Source organism: Protomyctophum parallelum (genome assembly GCF_964188405.1).
Source record: "Protomyctophum parallelum genome assembly, chromosome: 23".
Taxonomy (NCBI): Eukaryota; Metazoa; Chordata; class Actinopteri; order Myctophiformes; family Myctophidae; genus Protomyctophum; species Protomyctophum parallelum.
In genome coordinates, this window is record NC_139715.1 from 33,759,609 (window position 1) to 33,777,985 (window position 18,377).

Below are 18,377 nucleotides of genomic sequence, written 5' to 3' on the forward strand. Positions count from 1 at the left end.
TGCCCCTTGTCCCCAATATATGGGGACTAGGTTGGTCTCCCCTTGTCCCCCATATATGTGGACTAGGTTGGTCTCCCCTTGTCCCCCATATATGGGGACTAGGTTGCTCTCCCCTTGTCCCCAATATATGGGGACTAGGTTGGTCTCCCCTTGTCCCCCATGTATGGGGACTAGGTTGGTCTCCCCTTGTCCCCCATATATGGGGACTAGGTTGGTCTCCCCTTGTCCCCCATATATGGGGACTAGGTTGGTCTCCCCTTGTCCCCCATATATGTGGACTAGGTTGGTCTCCCCTTGTCCCCCATATATGGGGACTAGGTTGGTCTCCCCTTGTCCCCCATATATGGGGACTAGGTTGGTCTCCCCTTGTCCCCCATATATGGGGACTAGGTTGGTCTCCCCTTGTCCCCCATATATGGGCACTAGGTTGGTGGAGGGTGTGTAGAGCCCAGGATCACATTAGATGATTGACACAGGGGTGAAAAATGGGTTACAAATTCGTGGGATAAAAAATATATAAAAAGAAAAAACACACCCTCGAGTGTAATATTGCTTAAATCAACACCGGCTCCTTCCCGTCTGTCCCGTCAGGAGTTCCTGGACCGGAGGAAGATGACGGAGTTCGGCAGCCTGGCGCTGGTGGACGAAGGGGCGGGAGACGGAGACGGGGTCCATCTGAGCCTCCCTGGAGTCAGGAGAGGTACACACTACGACTACGTCCATACATCCATACATCCATCCAGCCTCCCCCATAGTAGACCTGTTCCAGTGTTGTTTTTGGCAGCAAATTTCTATTTTAGTTTTAGTCATAGTCTCTTGAATAGTTTTCATTTAGTTTTAGTCACATTTTAGTCACCTGGAATGTCTTAGTGTTAGTCTAGTTTTAGTCGACTAAATGTCATACGATTTTAGTCGACTAAATCTACAGGTGATTTAGCGACTAAAATGTGTTTTGACAGGCCTTGATGTCGTTGTAATGACATATTTTACACTTTGGTTGCATGCTGAAAATAGCAGATCTACAATCTTGTCCACTAGTCCCTTCCTAACATTTTAGTCTAGTTTTTATTTGTTGAAGAAATTGTCAGTATATTTAGTCTTAGTTTTAGTCATCATAGATTCATTTTTATTTAGTTTTTATTTAGTTTTAGTCAGTGAAAAAAGGTAGTCGACGAACATTTTTCGTCTTAGTTTTAGTCGACGAAAACAACACTGCCCTGGAGTCCTTCCTCTCCCTCTCACCTGACACTGCAACCTCATCCTTCCTCTCCTCCCTCTCATCTGCATTCGACCAAAACACTGCCCGCTCTCAGCCAGGCCAGCTCGCTCATGTCCACCTCACGGCTCCCCCTGGCTATCTCTCTCTCTCTCTCTCTCTCTCTCTCTCTCTCTCTCTCTCTCTCTCTCTCTCTCTCTCATATGTCCACCTCACAGCTCCCCCTGGCTATCTGAAACTCTCAGATCTGAACGAACACCTCTAAGGGCAGCCGAAAGAAAGTGGCACAAGACAAAGCTATACCAAGATGACCTTTTCCCACTTTCACTCACTCCTCTCTGCCTTCGCCCTCTCACTAACCACTGCTAAAACCTCTTTCTACCCTCTCACTAACCACTGCTAAAACCTCTTTCTACCATCTCACTAACCACTGCTAAAACCTCTTTCTACCCTCTCACTAACCACTGCTAAAACCTCTTTCTACCATCTCACTAACCACTGCTAAAACCTCTTTCTACCCTCTCACTAACCACTGCTAAAACCTCTTTCTGCCATCTCACTAACCACTGCTAAAACCTCTTTCTACCCTCTCACTAACCACTGCTAAAACCTCTTTCTACCCTCTCACTAACCACTGCTAAAACCTCTTTCTACCCTCTCACTAACCACTGCTAAAACCTCTTTCTACCATCTCACTAACCACTGCTAAAACCTCTTTCTACCCTCTCACTAACCACTGCTAAAACCTCTTTCTACCCTCTCACTAACCACTGCTAAAACCTCTTTCTACCCTCTCACTAACCACTGCTAAAACCTCTTTCTGCCATCTCACTAACCACTGCTAAAACCTCTTTCTACCCTCTCACTAACCACTGCTAAAACCTCTTTCTGCCATCTCACTAACCACTGCTAAAACCTCTTTCTGCCCTCTCACTAACCACTGCTAAAACCTCTTTCTACCCTCTCACTAACCACTGCTAAAACCTCTTTCTACCCTCTCACTAACCACTGCTAAAACCTCTTTCTGCCATCTCACTAACCACTGCTAAAACCTCTTTCTGCCCTCTCACTAACCACTGCTAAAACCTCTTTCTGCCATCTCACTAACCACTGCTAAAACCTCTTTCTACCATCTCACTAACCACTGCTAAAACCTCTTTCTACCCTCTCACTAACCACTGCTAAAACCTCTTTCTACCCTCTCACTAACCACTGCTAAAACCTCTTTCTACCATCTCACTAACCACTGCTAAAACCTCTTTCTACCATCTCACTAACCACTGCTAAAACCTCTTTCTACCATCTCACTAACCACTGCTAAAACCTCTTTCTGCCATCTCACTAACCACTGCTAAAACCTCTTTCTGCCCTCTCACTAACCACTGCTAAAACCTCTTTCTACCCTCTCACTAACCACTGCTAAAACCTCTTTCTACCATCTCACTAACCACTGCTAAAACCTCTTTCTACCATCTCACTAACCACTGCTAAAACCTCTTTCTACCCTCTCACTAACCACTGCTAAAACCTCTTTCTGCCATCTCACTAACCACTGCTAAAACCTCTTTCTGCCCTCTCACTAACCACTGCTAAAACCTCTTTCTACCATCTCACTAACCACTGCTAAAACCTCTTTCTACCATCTCACTAACCACTGCTAAAACCTCTTTCTACCCTCTCACTAACCACTGCTAAAACCTCTTTCTACCCTCTCACAAACCACTGCTAAAACCTCTTTCTACCCTCTCACTAACCACTGCTAAAACCTCTTTCTACCATCTCACTAACCACTGCTAAAACCTCTTTCTACCCTCTCACTAACCACTGCTAAAACCTCTTTCTACCCTCTCACAAACCACTGCTAAAACCTCCTTCTACCATCTCACTAACCACTGCTAAAACCTCTTTCTACCCTCTCACTAACCACTGCTAAAACCTCTTTCTACCCTCTCACTAACCACTGCTAAAACCTCTTTCTACCCTCTCACTAACCACTGCTAAAACCTCTTTCTACCCTCTCACTAACCACTGCTAAAACCTCTTTCTACCCTCTCACTAACCACTGCTAAAACCTCTTTCTACCCTCTCACAAACCACTGCTAAAACCTCTTTCTACCCTCTCACTAACCACTGCTAAAACCTCTTTCTGCCATCTCACTAACCACTGCTAAAACCTCTTTCTACCCTCTCACTAACCACTGCTAAAACCTCTTTCTACCATCTCACTAACCACTGCTAAAACCTCTTTCTACCCTCTCACTAACCACTGCTAAAACCTCTTTCTGCCATCTCACTAACCACTGCTAAAACCTCTTTCTGCCCTCTCACTAACCACTGCTAAAACCTCTTTCTACCCTCTCACTAACCACTGCTAAAACCTCTTTCTACCCTCTCACTAACCACTGCTAAAACCTCTTTCTACCATCTCACTAACCACTGCTAAAACCTCTTTCTACCCTCTCACTAACCACTGCTAAAACCTCTTTCTACCCTCTCACTAACCACTGCTAAAACCTCTTTCTACCCTCTCACTAACCACTGCTAAAACCTCTTTCTGCCCTCTCACTAACCACTGCTAAAACCTCTTTCTGCCCTCTCACTAACCACTGCTAAAACCTCTTTCTGCCCTCTCACTAACCACTGCTAAAACCTCTTTCTGCCCTCTCACTAACCACTGCTAAAACCTCTTTCTGCCATCTCACTAACCACTGCTAAAACCTCTTTCTGCCCTCTCACTAACCACTGCTAAAACCTCTTTCTGCCCTCTCACTAACCACTGCTAAAACCTCTTTCTGCCCTCTCACTAACCACTGCTAAAACCTCTTTCTGCCATCTCACTAACCACTGCTAAAACCTCTTTCTGCCATCTCACTAACCACTGCTAAAACCTCTTTCTGCCCTCTCACTAACCACTGCTAAAACCTCTTTCTGCCACACCAAAATCCAATCCTGTGTGTCTGTATTCATGTGTCTGCTCCCCAACAGGTGATATGAGCTCTCGCCACTTCAAGCCAGAAATCCGGGTCACGTCGCTGCGGTTCTCTCCCACCGGTAGGTGTCTCTACGGTTGTGTGTGTGTGTGTGTGCGCGTGTGTGCGTGTGCGCACGCGCGGACGCGTTGTAGAGCTTGTAGATCTGCTATTTTTAGCATGCAACCAAAGTGTAAAATGACTTATACTGTTACTTATACTCTTGTCCACTAGTCCCTTCCTAACATTTTAGTCTAGTTTTTATTTGTTGACGAAATTGTCAGTATATTTAGTCTTATAGTTTTAGTCACCATAGCTTAGTTTTTATTTAGTTTCCATTTAGTTTTTGTCAGTGGAAAAAGGTAGTCGACGAACATTTTTTGTCTTAGTTTTTAGTCGACGAAAACAACAGTGCTTCGGATACATGGCGAATGCATTCATTCAGTGCACTGTGGCTTAAACATGTTGCGACCGAACAACAAGTAAAGCATTACACTTGTTTACAAGAGCGTCCAACTTGCTCAATTCATCATAACATTTAGAGACATACAAATATAGACTTAGATATAGCCAGCCGAAAAACAGGAACTCATCATCATAAAGGAGGTAAAAAGGGGAAAGCAAGTAGTGTAGTGTACACGTCCATTTGTATAAAAAATTGTGGTTTTATTTTTTGCACTAGTAGGCTTACTACTAACATGTAAATGTTGGATGGCACACAGCCACTCCACTTAGCATACCAAGTGATCAATTGCAGCATTCGAGGCTACGCCCCAGCACTATTATTCATACTGTTGTAGTAGGCTAGCTATTCATTCAGTTTCTCAGAAGAAACGTGTCAGCTCAGCTGAGCTCCCGATCGACGATATCCGTTGTGTGTGTGTGTGTGTGTGTGTGTGTGTGTGTGTGCATGCTGGGGGGTGGGGGGGCGTGACCGTGAACCGTGAACCATTGGTAAATGGTGCATTTATATAGATGGTAAATGGTGCATTTATATAGCGCCTTTATCCAAGGCGCTATACAGAGATTGTGCATTACATTCACCCATTCACACACACATTCATACACCGATGGCAGCGGAAACCATGCAAGGCACCAACTAGCACATCGGGAGCAATTAGGGGTTCAGAGTCTTGCTCAAGGACACTTCGACAGTAACTCTGGGGGAGCCCGGGTTCGAACTGTCAACCTTACGGTTACCATCCAGGCACTCTACCCCTGAGCCACCGCCGCCCCGCCGCGGAGAGAGAGGGAGAGAGGGAGGGGGGGAGAGAGAGGGAGAGAGAGAGAGGGGGGAGAGGGGGGTAAATGGTAAATGGTGCATTTATATAGCGCCTGAGCCACCCCCGCCCCACATTGCAAGACGTGAGCGATTCGATTCACGCACACGGCAATGAATCGGCTCTTATGAACGAGTCGCTTGTGACCGACACATCACTTGTAGGCACAGTGCACTGAAGTCTTTTAATCCCCCCCCCGGCAGGCCGCAGCTGGGCGGCCACCACCACCGAGGGCCTGCTGGTCTACTCCCTGGACGGCACGCTGACCTTCGACCCCTACGACCTGGACCTGGACGTGACCCCGGCCAGCGTGCGCCGACAGCTGCGGCGGCAGGAGTGGGCGTCGGCCGTGGTGCTGGCGTTCCGCCTCAACGAGGCCGCGCTGGTCCAGGAGGTGCTGGAGGCGGTGCCTCACCAGCAGAGTGAGTAGAAGAAGAAGAATATTCTGTTGTTTTTTTTTTACCAGCTGCAAAGCTGGTCAATATTAGCTTTGCCATAGTTCCGGCCGAGTAGCACACGCCAGTGTTGTTTTTGGCAGCAAATTTCTATTTTAGTTTAGTCCAGGGGTTGTGGCGCTCCGCGCCTCCTACGCACATGCACACGCACGCACGTCACGCAGACTTTGACACTCCTACGTCACGTGCCCGCGTCACGGGAGCGAGTTCGAGGAGGTGACACTGACAGCTGTCATCTCGACAAACCGTTCATAGTCTGTAGCCAGCCGTGGGACTGCCCAACACCACGCCATCCTAACCGTTAGAGTAGTGGTTTCCCCGTCGGAGCGTGGCTGCTCGTCCGACGCCCGGCTCTCGCTGGCGTCGCTGACAACACCGTGTCGGTGTGGATTATACTCTTAAGGTGTGGATCACCCCGGATCGTAGATGCGGACACGTTAACCGCGTCATCTATCAGTAAGGGATTTACACAGCGCTCTGAACATGACGGTCTGACGTGCGGACTGACGTTGTTTTGTTATTTTATTTGTTTGGGGGAACACTCAACTAACAAACTGTGGATACTGGTGCTGCGTGCCTGAACGTTATTTGTACGTCATATTGTTTCTCGCGTGACGTGACGTGGGAACGGAACATTAAACAGTTATTAACACAAAAAATGCTGGAAACGTATCCATACGCTTTATTAATATCGAACGCCGTACGCGCGAAGCGTATGTATACGTTTTATACGTTTTTTTATTGCTTACTGTACATCAACGTCCTATGCTCCAGGACACCGAAGAAAATAACAGCTTTCGTCTCCAGGAAGCTCCAATATGTGATCCGGGAGTAAAAAGCCCCTCCCTCCTGAAAAGAGGTCTGTCTGTGGCGAAGACGCTCCCTCCTCCAATGCCTCCATTACACGTATGGGTCTGCACGGCAACGGCATAGACCAACGCAGATGTCAGGGCATCTAAAATGGAGTTACCCATACTCTAGTGTCTGTGAATACACTCGATTCCCCCTCCCCTCCTGTTTCTACATGGTTTCTCCCGAGGAAGCTTTGTGGGGGGAGTCTCTTGATCGCTTTGGCAGTTTGAGTTCCCCCCCCCAGGCCCCACTGCGCCTTGCGATCGCCTTGCACCGCCGACACAGCCCTCTCTAATTCTTTCCAACGACAACTCACCGGTCTGCCGCCTCATTCTCGGAAATATAAACCCGTATATAAACCAATAATAATCTCCAACGGTCGATCGCCATTTCACGGACAGGTATACGCGAAACGAATGACGTATTCTCGAAGGACCGCCATAGGAGAAGCAGTATACATCTGACCAACTGTCTTTTTTTCGCCGTCGCGTCAGCCATGTTTGGACAAAGAAGCAGTATACTAGGCTAGCAGATATCACACCGTGGAACCCCCCCCACACTGCGAGTTGCGATCGATCGTTTTGCAGTTTGCAATGCTACTCTCATTCTCGGAAAAAAGATTCTCGGCAGTTGATCACCATAATCGCCATAGCGCCTTCGCCAGCCAATTGCAGTGATAAGGCGTCTGGGACGTAATCGACCCGTTTGTAATGGATAACTAATACAATCCTAAGCTGCGGAAGCCATCGTGTTGTCTGTCATTTTGTCGAAATCACAGCCAGCCTGGCTACGCTTATCGCTCCTGTGGTTCATGTCCAGACATGTCGTGGAACCCCCCCCCCCCCACTGCGAGTTGAGTCGCTCCTGTGGTTCATGTCCAGACATGTCAACCTCTCAAGTCACTGTTATGCTATCAAACGATCTGTTGATTTTGTTTACTGAGACAATGATCACATATGTGCATAGAATCATCATCATCATGACGTTATCATGACAGGCAGATATAAACATAAATAAAGTATCAACTACACACTGAATGAAAGCCCTAAATGTCTAATTTTAGGAGGAAAACAAATAAAATACACATATCCCATATACTGTTTGTCAATACTAGACTATTGAATCCATTTCATTTATAAAATTCTCTTTTTCAGAGAACTTTAGCCCATTCTGACCTGAGATCAGATTCATACGAGGTTTCCACTGGACACACACTGGTCTGATTAGAGAAAGCATGGACCTATAGAACTATTATTCACAAAATAAGGCATATAGCGACATGTACATACTATATACCGTATGAAACAGAAGACTCTCTGCTTTCATAAGAAAAAAACTAATACTGTAATAATAATAAAAATCACACCCATGTGAAGTGAGCAGTGCAATGTTGTGAAGTGAGCAGTGCAACATTGCACTGCTCACTTCACAGGGGTGTGATTTTCATTATTATTACAGTAGAAGTATTTTTCTTATGAAAGCAGAGAGTCTTCTGTTTCATACGGTATATAGTATGTATAGGCCTTATTTTGTGAATATTTAGTTGTCAGTTCCTTGTCTTGTCTAAAATACTCTGAGGATTTCAGAAAATGCATGGACCTGAAGAACCATTATTCACAAAATAAGGCCTATAGCGACATGTACATACTATATACCGTATGAAACAGAAGACTCTCTGCTTTCATAAGAAAAATACTTCTACTGTAATAATAATAAAAATCACACCCATGTGAAGTGAGCAGTGCAATGTTGTGCAACATTGCACTGCTCACTTCACAGGGGTGTGATTTTTATTATTATTACAGTAGAAGTATTTTTCTTATGAAAGCAGAGAGTCTTCTGTTTCATACGGTATATAGTATGTACATTTCGCTATAGGCCTTATTTTGTGAATAATAGTTCTTCTGGTCCATGCATTTTCTGAAATCCTCTCTGGTGGGCGCAAGCTGCATTCAATAGCCAATTACTGACAAACTATACATGGGACCATGTGTATTTGTTTTCCTCCTAAAAGTAGACATTCAGGGCTTTCATTCAGTGTGTAGTATGTATATGATATTATTTGTGTTCATTTTTATATCTGTCTGTCAATGTCTGTCAACTTCAACCTTCCATATCTCTGCTGTTTTTTCAAGCGAGCAGCGTGCCTTCAAAAGCAGGTTTTAGAAAAAGGTCAATATCTCCAGAATGGAAGATGGTAGAATCATAATTTTTTTTTTAAATTGAAGTGGACATGTTTGGCCTACTTTTTATTTATGCGATGTGATTCTAGCTATAAGAGGCCCCTCGCTGTGGGCCCCTAAAAAGTTCAAAAGTCCAATGTTAATCGCTTAGCACCAGCAAGCCTGAGCAAATAGAAAACTCTAGCATACAATGTGTTAATTGATTTGGTTTGGGGTCACTGTTGATTGAATATACAATACACTGCTCACGTAAATGAAGTCCTCTGTGTGTGTGCGTGTTTCCTTTGTGATTCTGTATGGTATTGTTGTGTGTCTACTGTTTGTTCCAGGGGTTGATATATTTGTTTGTCTATCCCTTGTATGGTGGTTGGGGCTGTTATTATTTTACCTCTTTTGTCAGACTGGGTCTCTGACTGGCACCCCGACTCGAGCTCGCCCCAACAAACCGCTACACGATCACATATATCAGATATATCGTATAAATTAAAATGATCGCAATGTAAGCTAGCAATGTAAAGTCAACTTTTTTTGAGTGGATTGTTTCCGGGTCGTGGGGTTTCAGAGTAAAAGCACTCAGACAACTCTGGCACCCCGGAGCTCTTATTTTGAAGAACTTCCGGCACCGGTTATGTTAATCGCCGTTATGAAATTCTTCAATTAAACTGAACGGTTAACAACTTATTGAAAACTCTGCGGTTCTTATCCTTGGGCGGTTTTCTGTGAATGTAATGCTGTGTCGCAGAGTCAGTCAAGGACCCCCCCCCCCCACCTTGGTAGCCACGCACAAAGCCAACTCTTGTCGTGACAAATCATGACAACAAACAAAAAATTTCGGGCCAAACAACACTTTTTTTGTTGTTTTTCTTCTTTGTAATTATTTGTTTGGTCCAAAATATTGTGTGTGTGTTGTCATGATTTGTCACGACAAGAGTTGGCTTCGTACGACGCTTAAAAGGTCTTTAAATAAATAAGTTTTGAAATACCTGTGGGAAAAATGCATGGGATTAATTTCCTGGGCCTGGCGTCGTCATGAAAGGGGGCGGGACTGCAACGCTCTATAGTGGCCCCTCTGGAGGGAGTGTGGAACTATAGTGGCCCTCTGGAGGGAGTGTGGAACTATAGTGGCCCTCTGGAGGGAGTGTGGAACTATAGTGGCCCTCTGGAGTGAGTGTGGAACTATAGTGGCCCTCTGGAGTGAGTGTGGAACTATAGTGGCCCTCTGGAGTGAGTGTGGAACTATAGTGGCCCTCTGGAGGGAGTGTGGAACTATAGTGGCCCTCTGGAGTGAGTGTGGAACTATAGTGGCCCTCTGGAGTGAGTGTGGAACTATAGTGGCCCTCTGGAGTGAGTGTGGAACTATAGTGGCTCTCTGGAGTGAGTGTGGAACTATAGTGGCCCTCTGGAGTGAGTGTGGAACTATAGTGGCCCTCTGGAGTGAGTGTGGAACTATAGTGGCCCTCTGGAGTGAGTGTGGAACTGTAGTGGCCCTCTGGAGTGAGTGGAACTATAGTGGGGTTCTCAAAGTGGGGTCGGAAAACTACAGTATTTCACAGATTCTTTTTTGATTATTGTGTGTGTGTATGTGTGTGTGTGTGTGTGTGTGTGCACGTGTACAACGTGTGTGTGTGTGTGTGTGTGCACGTGTACAACGTGTGTGTGTGTGTGTGTGTGTGTGTGTGTGTGTGTGTGTGTGTTAGTCTCCGTGGTGGGCGGCTCCCTCCCTGACGTCTACATCGAGAAGCTGCTGGCGTTCGTGGCGGGCTCCCTGGAGCGGTCCGGTCACCTGCAGTTCTACCTGAGCTGGGCCCAGAGCCTGCTGCTGCTCCACGGCCAGAAACTCAAGAACCGGTGAGGAAGGAACAACTACGCACATAGAGCACCCAAGTCTGACGTCAATATCGGTAGAGGGCGCAAATCCACGGGTTCAGTGTTTGAAAAATAAACATGTCACCCCGGCCGCTTCACTCATATGGATATGAAGAATCAACTGACTGAGAGAAAACGCTAATGTTACTGCTGCTGAATTAGTTAGATTTTCGCTAGAAGCAGACTGTATCATATATGAGTGACTGACTGTACAAATGACACAGAGACTCCTCCCTGACATTAACGCCGAGACAGCTTGTTTCTTTTTGGACCACAACGCTTATAGTAGACGATATTAAGATCAGCCCATGTTATTCTCCATAGAGACATTACTTCTGTGAACCAGAGGAATGGAAGGCATGAGCGAGTTACGTCAGGACTTTAGAACCAGGGGAATGGAAGGGATGAGCGAGTTACGTCAGGACTTTAGAACCAGGGGAATGGAAGGGATGAGCGAGTTACGTCAGGACTTTAGAACCAGGGGAATCGAAGGGATGAGCGACTTACGTCAGGACTTTAGAACCAGGGGAATCGAAGGGATGAGCGACTTACGTCAGGACTTTAGAACCAGGGGAATCGAAGGGATGAGCGAGTTACGTCAGGACTTTAGAACCAGGGGAATCGAAGGGATGAGCGAGTTACGTCAGGACTTTAGAACCAGGGGAATCTAAGGGATGAGCGAGTTACGTCAGGACTTTAGAACCAGGGGAATCGAAGGGATGAGCGACTTACGTCAGGACTTTAGAACCAGGGGAATCGAAGGGATGAGCGAGTTACGTCAGGACTTTAGAACCAGGGGAATCGAAGGGATGAGCGACTTACGTCAGGACTTTAGAACCAGGGGAATCGAAGGGATGAGCGAGTTACGTCAGGACTTTAGAACCAGGGGAATCGAAGGGATGAGCGACTTACGTCAGGACTTTAGAACCAGGGGAATCGAAGGGATGAGCGAGTTACGTCAGGACTTTAGAACCAGGGGAATCGAAGGGATGAGCGAGTTACGTCAGGACTTTAGAACCAGGGGAATCTAAGGGATGAGCGAGTTACGTCAGGACTTTAGAACCAGGGGAATCGAAGGGATGAGCGAGTTACGTCAGGACTTTAGAACCAGGGGAATGGAAGGGATGAGCGAGTTACGTCAGGACTTTAGAACCAGGGGAATGGAAGGGATGAGCGAGTTACGTCAGGACTTTAGAACCAGGGGAATGGAAGGGATGAGCGAGTTACGTCAGGACTTTAGAACGAGGGGAATGGAGGGGATGAGCGAGTTACGTCAGGACTTTAGAACCAGGGGAATGGAAGGGATGAGCGAGTTACGTCAGGACTTTAGAACCAGGGGAATCGAAGGGATGAGCGAGTTACGTCAGGACTTTAGAACCAGGGGAATCGAAGGGATGAGCGAGTTACGTCAGGACTTTAGAACCAGGGGAATGGAAGGGATGAGCGAGTTACGTCAGGACTTTAGAACCAGGGGAATGGAAGGGATGAGCGAGTTACGTCAGGACTTTAGAACCAGGGGAATGGAAGGGATGAGCGAGTTACGTCAGGACTTTAGAACCAGGGGAATCGAAGGGATGAGCGAGTTACGTCAGGACTTTAGAACCAGGGGAATGGAGGGGATGAGCGAGTTACGTCAGGACTTCAGTGCAAAGAAGACAAAACAACAAAAAAAGAGTTGTATAACCTGCCGTTTTTCTCTTTCAAATCTTTTGTTCGGCCCAAACATTTCTGTTTGTTGTCATGATTTGTCACGACACGAGTTGTCTTTGTCCGCGGCGTATAAACGTCTTTAAATAAATACTTTCTGAAATGTCTATGATGAAAATGAACGGAGAATCATTTCCTGGGCCCTGGTAGGGGGGGAGGGACTGGGCCCTGGTAGGGGGGGAGGGATTGGGCCCTGGTAGGGGGCAGGACTGGGCCCTGGGGAGGGACTGGGCCCTGGTAGGGGGAGGGACTGCAACGCTCTATTGAGGATAAAAGTGAGGGCAGAATGGGGAAAATGCCAAAATGAAAAAATAAGTAAAAAGTGTTGTCATTCTCCAGATGTGGAGCGTTGCTGCCCACCATCCAGTCCCTACAGAAGAGCCTCCAGAGGCATTTTGAAAGTCTGTCGAAGCTGTAAGTCTCTGTTTATTTTTCAATGCATTTGTTATTTTATTTGCACATTTAACGACATTTGTTTCAACGGCATATTCAGCGACAGTCACTTCCAGAATGAGTGCAACTGCTATTTGTTAAAAAGGTAGCATTTATTGTTCTTCATGAATAGACTATAACCCATTTTGGGGCGGGAACACCCTTTTGGTGTTAGCATTATGTTATGCTTTAGCTATTGAAAAATAGCAGATCTACAAGCTCGTAGCGCACCACCGAGTGGCGCGCTACGAGCTTGTAGGTCTGCTATTTTTGAACAATCGAAGAACGACTGACATAGAAACATAGCTTTTTGAGAAAACTGTCAGGATGTAGAAAACATTTTTTGAATCTGATCTCAGGTCAGAATGGAAAACTGTCAGGATGTAGAAGACATTTTTAGAATCTGATCTCAGGTCAGAATGGGATAATATAGACTAGAGGGTATGCTGCACATGCATAAAGTGAGAGGCAAATCGAGTGGAGTTGAGTTTAAAGTTGTTTAATGCAATAAATGATGCATATATTAATATATTATAATTTGTTTCCACGCATTAGGCATTCCCTTCATAACTCCCAGGTATGATGATGTCACGTGCCTCTATTATAATAATAATAATAATAATAATAAAACTTTATTTGTATAGCACCTTTCATGACATGACATGAAATGCAGCTCAAAGTGCTTTACAGAACAATGGAGAATAAAAGAAAAGAAAAGCAAGGCATAAAACATAAAAAGATAATAGCAGTAATGCAATACAGTGAGGACATGAATAACACAACATGTAAAAGATCAATTAAAAGCAAGGTTGTAGAGGTGGGTCTTGAGCTGAGCTTTAAAAATGTCTACAGAGGCTGCCTGTCGAAGGTACAGTGGGAGTTTGTTAAACTACAGAGGCTGCCTGACGAAGGTACAGTGGGAGCTTGTTAAACTACAGAGGCTGCCTGACGAAGGTACAGTGGGAGTTTGTTAAACTACAGAGGCTGCCTGTCGAAGGTACAGTGGGAGTTTGTTAAACTACAGAGGCTGCCTGTCGAAGGTACAGTGGGAGTTTGTTAAACTACAGAGGCTGCCTGTCGAAGGTACAGTGGGAGTTTGTTAAACTACAGAGGCTGCCTGACGAAGGTACAGTGGGAGTTTGTTAAACTACAGAGGCTGCCTGTCGAAGGTACAGTGGGAGTTTGTTAAACTACAGAGGCTGCCTGTCGAAGGTACAGTGGGAGTTTGTTAATCTACAGAGGCTGCCTGTCGAAGGTACAGTGGGAGTTTGTTAATCTACAGAGGCTGCCTGTCGAAGGTACAGTGGGAGTTTGTTAAACTACAGAGGCTGCCTGACGAAGGTACAGTGGGAGTTTGTTAATCTACAGAGGCTGCCTGTCGAAGGTACAGTGGGAGTTTGTTAATCTACAGAGGCTGCCTGTCGAAGGTACAGTGGGAGTTTGTTAAACTACAGAGGCTGCCTGTCGAAGGTACAGTGGGAGTTTGTTAAACTACAGAGGCTGCCTGTCGAAGGTACAGTGGGAGTTTGTTAAACTACAGAGGCTGCCTGTCGAAGGTACAGTGGGAGTTTGTTAAACTACAGAGGCTGCCTGTCGAAGGTACAGTGGGAGTTTGTTAAACTACAGAGGCTGCCTGTCGAAGGTACAGTGGGAGTTTGTTAAACTACAGAGGCTGCCTGACGAAGGTACAGTGGGAGTTTGTTAAACTACAGAGGCTGCCTGTCGAAGGTACAGTGGGAGTTTGTTAAACTACAGAGGCTGCCTGTCGAAGGTACAGTGGGAGCTTGTTAAACTACAGAGGCTGCCTGTCGAAGGTACAGTGGGAGCTTGTTAAACTACAGAGGCTGCCTGTCGAAGACCAGTGTGTTGTCCAGTGGAAACCTCGTATGAATCTGATCTCAGGTCAGAATGGGTTAAAGGAGTGTCTTGTTGTTTCTCACCATGTGTGTCTTGTCTAAGAGAGAGGGTGGAAACGTGTAATCGAGATGTCACCATACTTTGGTGTCATATCATTCTCCGGGAGCGCTCTTGTAATACATTTGTGATCGTGTTCTCAACACTTTTAAACCTTTCCTTGACCTGGACTTCGACTTCATTACACTTTGATTGTGAGTTTAAAGGAGAATTCCATACTAAAAGGCTTTCTTACCTTTCTTTGTAGTTGTTACGTCCCCACCAAAGAGGTCCAGGTGTTATTTTGTGCAAAAGCTCCTTATTGGCTGTTTCCCCTACCATAAGCCCTCAATGAATTGCATTTAATTGCATTTAATTGAATGGGGCTATGGGGTGTTGTGCTAATTCGCTTATTTCCATCGCTCAAAATTATAATTTCTTTGTATATATCCTCTCTTCATAATGTAAATAATATCCCAAGCGGCACACTTTACTACTTCTTTCGATGGAAATAAGCGAACTAGCACAACACCCCATAGCCCCATTCAATTCCCATTCAATTCAATGCAATTCATTGAGGGCTTATGGTAGGGAAAATAGCCAATAAGGAGCTTTTGCACAAAAAAACACCTGGACCTCTTTGGTGGGGACGTAACGACTACAAAGAAAGGTAAGAAAGCATTCTAGCATGGAATTCTCCTTTAAGATTTACAGTACAAGATGTATTGTCTTTTGCTTTATTCCATGCAGATGTGACTGGAACATTTACACCATGCGCTACGCCGTGGCTTTGTCTAAACAACGCGGGCTGAAGAGGAGAACGGAGGAGGAAGAGGAGGAGGAGGAGGAGGAGGATGACGATGGATTCGTGGAGGATTCGTCGGACCGGATGAGCGAAGTCGATGAGATGTCGATGGTCTTGTAGGCCTGGCCTCGCGCGCACGGCACGCTGACCTGACGACGTCCACTCCCGTTCCATCGAGACCACTCGGATTATCACCGTGAGGATTGCGTTGTCATTAATGCTGGACTGTCGGACGCGTTTCTTTGTATTCCAGTGAAAGATTGTGATTTTGTTTTTTAAATAAACTCTTTGTATTGCTAAAGTCTTTGCATTGCTGATTTAATATTTAATATTTACACTGCATCTGTATTCTTAGTTTTTGTTCTTTTTCTTCCGATGGATATGGTGTTGTTCTATTGACTCTCTCTGTCCCAGTGGGTTTTCGACCAGTGGTCCGGGGACCACCACTGGTCCTTGAGGGCGTTCCAGGTGGTCCACAGCTAAATGATGGAGAGTTACTTTTAACCAAATGGTTATTAGTTATTAGTTCTTTAACTTTTGAGAGTGTAAAATGAAACCTAATCATGACATGAAAAATAACAGAGACTGTGGCTCAGGAGGTAGAGCAGGTCGTCCAATGATCCATGGGTCGGCGGTTCGAATCCCGGCTCCTCCTCCTGTCTACATGTCGAAGTGTCCTTGGGCAAAGACACTGAACCCCAAATTGCTCCCGATGTGCTGGTTGGTACCTTGCATGGCTTCCGCCGCAATCGGTGTATGAATGGGTGAATGTAATGCACAATCTATGTAAAGCGCCTTGGATAAAGGCGCTATATAAATGCACCATTTACCATTTAACAAAAACAAAATTCAAACCATCATAAAAAAAATAATACATACTAATAATTATAATAGATAAGCACAGGTACATAATGCACTTTTCCTAAAGTTTGGATGTTTACATGCAGATTTATTCCAGGTGTGTGCAAATGTCAATACATGCCAAAACAACCCAGGGGTTATTGGTTATGATTTATTCTTATTTGACTGATTTAGAAGGCATTATTATTTCTGTAGAGAGCTCTAGAGGTGACATACATTTCGTTAACATTCAGCCACTAGGTGTCGCCCCACGCACACGGATGGCCATGCCGCCTATGGGACGGAACCATGCTCCCAATCCACAATTGATTGATTGATTGAAATATTTATTAACAGTTTGTAGAATTTACAGTACATTTCAAGCACAAACTCAATACAAAGACTGTTAACTGTGAGTGGACGACCCAATTAAGCATTACACTTGTTTACAACAGGGTCCACATTGTTCAATTCATCAAAACATTTAAAGACATCAAAACATTTAGAGACATACAAATAGACATTTCTATGTAGCTAAAGTACAGAACAGGAATTCATCATATGGGAAGCAAAAAAGGGAAAAGATACAATATACAGTGAGGGAAAATGGGGGGGGGGGGGTGGGGGGGATTCAGATTTTACAGAGGCCAGTTTCGAATTGCAGCCATCCGTAGGTGCCCTTTGAGAGCGGTTTTGAAGGAGTCAAGGGATTCACATGTCTTAATGACTGTTGGTAGGGCGTTCCACATTTTGGTGGCATAGGAGCGAAAATAATTTAGTCCCTTGTTTGTGCCGAATCTGGGTTGTACATGGTTTGTTGCACTCCCTCTGGTGTTGTGGGTGTGGACTTCGTTTACATTAAGGAAGTATTTAGACAGGTACATGGGTATCTTGGTGGTGTATCAAATCTTGTGGACCAGACCCATTGCAAGATGCTGTACTCTGTCGTCGACCCTAAGCCATCCCAGCCTGTCAAAGTGGGCAGGGGTGAGGTGGGTTCGGGGGGTGAGGCCAAGTAGGAGCCTGACCAGTTTGTTTTGGGAGGTCTGGAGCCTTGTTTTAAGGGCCTTTGAGGTGCTGTGGTACCAAGAGGTGGATGCATAGTCAAAGAAACCTTGTACGAGGGCTCCTGTTAAGGTCTTCAAGGTGTTTTTGCTGACCAGTGAGGAGATCCTGTAAAGGAATCTTGTTCTTTGATTGACTTTTTTGATTACGTTGGTGGCCATTTTATCACCGGAAAGATTGGCCTCCAGGATGGAACCTAGGTAGGTAATTTCATCTTTTCGTGTGATAATATTGTCACCCACTCTAACCAAGAAGCCATCTGCCTTGCTGAGTTTACTATTTGATCCGAAGAGGATGGATTCAGTTTTTCCCAGGTGTAAGGATAGTTTGTTATCAGCGAGCCAGGTGCAGATTCTACAATTCTACAAGGACAGTGTTGCCATGTCTTTTGATTGATTGATTGAAATATGTATTAACAGTTTGCAGAATTACAGTACATTTTAAGCACAAACTCAATACAAAGACTGTTAACTGTGAGTGGACGACCCAATTAAGCATTTCACTTGTATACAACAGGGTCCACCTTGTTCAATTCATCAAAACATTTAGAGACATACAAATAGACACTTCTATTATAGTCAAAGAACAGAACAGGATTTCACTGTCCGCTTAAATATACGCGACTTTGTGGAAAAATAGAAGATCTGCTATTTTCACATTATTTACTATATTATATTTATTTTAAATTGCTCATTTCGTGGAGGTTTATTTCTAAAAATAGATTTATTAATCTAAAATAATATTTTATTATTATATATAATTTTAGTTTTTATTATTATAGTTTTATAATAATAAAAGTATTATTATTATTATA

The 18,377-nt window shown here is 45.0% G+C and overlaps 1 protein-coding gene across 1 annotated transcript in view; it reads left to right on the forward strand.

Annotated features, from left to right (window-relative positions):
• The window catches only part of pwp2h (PWP2 small subunit processome component), a 46,525-nt gene extending 30,566 nt beyond the window's left edge, over nucleotides 1-15,959 (forward strand). The window contains exons 15-20 of the mRNA XM_083758296.1: nucleotides 592-700; nucleotides 4,202-4,267; nucleotides 5,669-5,887; nucleotides 10,653-10,803; nucleotides 12,868-12,942; nucleotides 15,604-15,959. Coding sequence (XP_083614422.1) covers nucleotides 592-700; nucleotides 4,202-4,267; nucleotides 5,669-5,887; nucleotides 10,653-10,803; nucleotides 12,868-12,942; nucleotides 15,604-15,778 — 795 coding nt within the window. The 3' untranslated portion in view covers nucleotides 15,779-15,959. The remainder of the gene's footprint in view (nucleotides 1-591; nucleotides 701-4,201; nucleotides 4,268-5,668; nucleotides 5,888-10,652; nucleotides 10,804-12,867; nucleotides 12,943-15,603) is intronic.
• The last annotated feature ends 2,418 nt before the right edge of the window (nucleotides 15,960-18,377 follow it).